Here is a 4,906-nt window from a genome sequence, read left to right on the forward strand (position 1 = left end):
TCTTTCCCTATCCCTTTTTCGCTTACGCTCCTTAGCATCGAGCATTGGTCCGAGCAATTCATTTTGATCACCTATAATGTAAGTTTGTGTATTAGTGTTCCATACTTATTACGTTTCGACGATGTATGGTCAGTTTGTGTATTGACCTTTACCTCTAATGATATTGCTAGAGATGTCTGTGAATGGTTTGCGATCGACATTATGTCCCATCTGATCTATAACAACAACAGTACCCGAGAAAACATGAGCATAAAAATAATATGCTGCAAGAACTAAGGGTGAAATGATATGACTGCAATAAACCAAGCGGATAGAAGATCAAAAAAGATGCCCTTGGTAATAGAGGTTATAGAAACAAGCATCATAACCGAGAGTAAAGAGATAAGACCTAGAGAGAGGTGATAAGAGAACGATGTTGGTGTCTGTATAAGATAGTGTATTATATTCCAAGTTTGAACTGCATAGATGGATATGGGTGACGCGCTAAGTAATTGTTTTCATAACTCTGGTGATGTGGAATATCTTCCTGTAGCATGCCTAGCTCCTATAGATGGGCTTTGGTATACCGAATGTACATTAAAATTGTTCCGAATTTGATCTGTATATTTGACGTAATTTCACGAGCGAAGTTACGATTTGAATGTCAAAAATGACACAACATTAAACCAATATAATGTTGTAAATGGAAAACGTACGGGCTAAACGATTTGATGTTCCACGTATTCATTGATATGTCCTAGTAGAACAAAATGTTTTACAAATATTGACACATGTAAGTAGCATCAATAACGGTACATGTATTCCATCATAAAATTCAGATTTGCAAAAGTTACAGACTCTATCTACGCCTTTGGTCGTCAAGATATCTAACGGCAAACTGACGATCGTTCCGCGCCACCAAAGCCTTTTGAATTGCTGCAATGAGTGCAACATTTAATCACATGTATACTCAGTTCACAATATAATAATGAAAATAAGTACATAATTTTGATGTAGGTAATTACTTACGTTCAAAATAATGGGTGTTGTGATGGAACGGTTTGAAGTGTATTGTTGTATGGTCAGTTGATTCGAGACACTCTAGAATAGCATATTTAATATTCAATAAGAATCATTATAAAAGAAACAATAGTGAATAATGTGTTAGCAAGGTGTAAACATATGTTGTACCTTGTTTTCTGAACCGCCGAAACATGGTCCCAATTATGATGCTATAATTCTCATTAGCCAACGCCCAACGGAGTGCATTTTTGTTTAGTAAATCGCCCCAAACTTTAATGGTATGTAAAGACCACCTTGTGCCATTGATTTTGTGAAGAATCTATTAGTACTAATAGATTTAACATCATATTGGTAATATATTAATGGAATATACCTAGCATCCATTATAACAATCTTCCTGAATGTACCCCACATTGTGCGATGGATTGTATCCAAGTGGACTACAATAGCCATAATGTCTACAAAAAGCACAATTAAATATGGATTAATACTCAATTTTGTGTAAAGGAATTTTTAATAGGGTTAGTAGATCGATATATTCTTACCAACTAAAGTCCTGTTTGGCAGCTCGGCAATATCATCAAGGTTCAAGAATATATGTTTTGGAAATGGCGGCATTTGAACTGGGACAGTGTATGGCTCTACGACAGTTTGGTGGGTGAAATACAACTCCATGGTACCATTTAGATGTCGAAAATTAAATGCACCCGGATTAAGACCAAACCATACGTTGTGCATCTTGTAGACATGCTTTTCATGGAGCAAACTGTTGAAGTATTTGACTATCTCATACCGAGTTGCAATGGCCTCGATCTTGGCTCCCTAATTTGATTTCAGCACAAAATAGATTGTGGTACGAACATTAGATATAGTTATGTAAATGAAACCTAAAGAGGGGTTGTCTTACATTGATGTCAGACAAAATGTAATGTTGCCTGTCACGATAACGTGGTTCAATAGGGAATTTAACTTCAACTCGAGCGACAATACTATACTTCCGTTGTGCCCCATAAAAATCTTCATCGCTATAGTCGTCGAACAACCTGAAGCTATATTAAACATGCGACTAAATAACGTTCATAAATTTGATAGCGAAATCTTGTGTTAACTATTGTTTATAATATAACTTACACAGGCATCTTGTTTTTCTTGTCCAATGCAACTCTTTCACGGTTCAATACGGCTGGCTCCATCAAAACCTATTATCATTTGACAATAGTTTAAAGTAAATTGTAAAATAGTCCAATGCATTGATGTAGCACGACATAGGAGCAGTGTGGGTTGGTTGGTTGAGCACTTATTTTCGACTGTAGGTGTGACTGTAATTAAGGCTTGTAGTTCACGAGTATGCAGCTCATGCAGAGGTGGATGGCATGCATGATAGCGTATGACGGAGTTGTATTGCCCAGTTGGTGCTCAAGTACGGCGTCTGCAGCTCATACTTCTGTTGAATAGAATTTTATTGATAGCATATGCAGAGTATTAACTTGTTGGTGCTCAAGTATGAATAGAATTTGTATTAACCAGTTGGTGCTCGAGTATGCATGATAGCGTATGCAGAGGTGAATTTTATTGATGCACAAATTTGGTAGTTAGATGGTGGGTTTTTGATGAGGATGAATAGAATCCTTACAAACAGACATGAAGGTTTGGTACAAAAGCTGATTGATAGATTACTTCTGTTGAGTTGCTAACCTACTAAAATGCACCACGTATGCTAATCAAACTGGCATTGTTTCGGCAGCGGCACAACGCCATGCCGATGCGGTTGGCATTGTTACCGCCTCCAGCTACATAGGCAGAGGTCATACGGACAGTCGTGGCCTTGAGCTGAGCATGGAGTCAGCAGTCAACACAACAGTGTGCCGGAGTACCCCAGTTCGGCGGACGGGCAGAGGCAAAGGCACGTCAAGTCTTCAATTCTTGCACACAGCCCTTTCAACGGATGCAGATTCTTTTAGCCTGTACAGTAGAGATCAACTGTGTAAAGCTCTACTACGACTACGCTACAGCTGGGGCTTTTGTATGTCGCGGTGGCGGCCAAGCGGTGGCAGGCTGTCATCATCTTCACCATAAATCGAAGATTCAGAGAGGGTTCAGAAGGGGATTCAGTTCAGTGAAGTAAGGTCGCGTTTAGATGAGTTAAACGTATTAAACATCCTGGATTATGCTCTTATACGAATTATGCATTATCTCTCAAGTTACGGTGGAATCTTTCTCCACAACACTTCCTTTCTTCTGAAGTCTGCTTGTATAGGAAAGTTGTATCATATATGTTTCTAGGGGTTAAACATGAATTTACTTGGAGGCACGGAAGAATTTCATGCCTGTGCAGTTCTGAAACTGTGATGTACATAGGATGAAGTAACCCTATCATGCAGTGAGTAGGCCACTGACATTTCACTACTCTGCAGATATTGCGGGATCTAGGAGTCCGTTCAATGAATCTGATGACTAATAACCCTGCGAAATATAGTGGTGTCAAGGGCTATGGATTGAGCATTGCGGGCAGGGTGCCCTTGATTACGCCAATTACCAGTGAGAACTGTAAGTACCTGGAGACTAAAAGAACAAAGATGGGACATATATATGGGTTGGGCAATGCGCTGGCCAACCAACCAAATGGCAGCTAGAGCACAGAAGAGAATCATTAGACCCCCAAGCATGTCTCCATTATTATTCCAGAAATCCAGCTTGGTGGCACAAAAGAGTGATATTATTATTTCCGATCCATCACACCGCATTTTCAGTATACATAGTGAAGGATAATTAAATGGTGTATCCAATCAAAGTATTGTATATAACAATGTTACTCTTCTGCATGTCATCTGATATTTGTATAGCGTCTTATGACAAGGACTGTGACCTCTGTTCTGGATAGTGTGGTTCTATATATAAATGACTGATTAAACATAACAGGAGGGGAAGGATTTGTGCTTTCTTCTGCACTTGTTTGGACTGCACTCTGAACTGGACACGTTATGATGGGGGGTTTAAACTGGGCTTATGAATTTTACCCCTGGTTACATCGATGATTTGTTTCAATCTAATGTGCCTCCTTACATTGTTTTTGCTTAGGTAAGGGCAGAGTTTCTCGCCGCCGATGGCAAAGTGATCTCAACTTCAAGTCATGTTCTTTTAGTTGAGAGCATTCTGGTTGTTGATAAGTACAAGGTAAATTGTGATACATTGCAGTTGTCTATATAGTGTTCATTCTGTGTTGCTCCTCTTTGTTAGGTTCTCAGTCTGTTTTCTCCTTTACAATTTTCAGTTATTTCTTAAAAACTTGGAACCAGACTGCCTGTCACTGAAATGTGGCGAGCTGGGTATGCAAAGTTGCTGCTTTGCTAAAGGTTCCAGCCCCCTTGTTTCTCAGATGCTCCAACCTTGTTATCTTGCACTGTGTACGCGCTAGGTAGGCCCTATACAACTGCCTAGCACCTAGGAAGATTAAACTTAGATTAAACATGAGTTAGCGTCTGCTATTTTATTTTTTATTCATCTTTCTGCTGGGAGCAAGATGAGGAAGTGCCAGTCAGGAGCCATCTTTCAAGGTGGCTAATGAGTAATGAGCCTAATAATGAACGGTTGGTTTCAAGATGGCCAGTAACGATATACACGGATTATACTCCCTCCACTCCAAATCATTAGAGATTTTGGCTTTTCTAGACGGTAGTTTTTTGGGCTATGCACTTAAATATACACAATGGTTAGGTATATAGTAAAATCAGTGTTTCTAACAGTCACTCATTTATTCAGAACTTCTGTTGGTAACACTATATGCTTACTTGTAGTATATATATAATAAATGATTCTTACTGGTAATGTTAATTGTGTAGCATACAAAGCTTTTAGGCAAGAGCATGGTACCCACGTATCTGGAATTATATGGATTTTGTATAGT

At 39.0% G+C, this 4,906-nt stretch overlaps 1 protein-coding gene across 1 annotated transcript; it reads right to left on the reverse strand.

The window, feature by feature from the left end:
• Window positions 1–838: 838 nt before the first annotated feature.
• LOC118476822 (uncharacterized) lies at window positions 839–1,833 on the reverse strand. Its single transcript, XM_035966596.1, has 5 exons — window positions 1,548–1,833; window positions 1,376–1,460; window positions 1,171–1,295; window positions 1,009–1,080; window positions 839–915 (listed from the first exon to the last, which is right to left on the reverse strand). The coding sequence occupies exons 1-5, from the start codon at window positions 1,738–1,740 to the stop codon at window positions 839–841; spliced, it is 552 nt and encodes a 183-aa protein (XP_035822489.1). The 5' UTR covers window positions 1,741–1,833.
• Between the last annotated feature and the right edge of the window lie 3,073 nt (window positions 1,834–4,906).

The sequence above is a fragment of the Zea mays genome, chromosome 3, assembly GCF_902167145.1.
Source record: "Zea mays cultivar B73 chromosome 3, Zm-B73-REFERENCE-NAM-5.0, whole genome shotgun sequence".
Lineage (NCBI taxonomy): Eukaryota > Viridiplantae > Streptophyta > Magnoliopsida > Poales > Poaceae > Zea > Zea mays.

Excerpts from the sequence above, each read along its gene's own strand:
- LOC118476822 (XM_035966596.1), bottom strand. The coding sequence starts at position 1,740 with ATGCACAACGTATGGTTTGGTCTTAATCCGGGTGCATTTAATTTTCGA. Across the intron at positions 1,296-1,375 it reads ATTGTTATAATGGATGCTAG|GTGGTCTTTACATACCATTA; the intron begins GTATATTCCATT and ends CAATGGCACAAG. Across the intron at positions 1,081-1,170 it reads TCGGCGGTTCAGAAAACAAG|AGTGTCTCGAATCAACTGAC; the intron begins GTACAACATATG and ends ATGCTATTCTAG.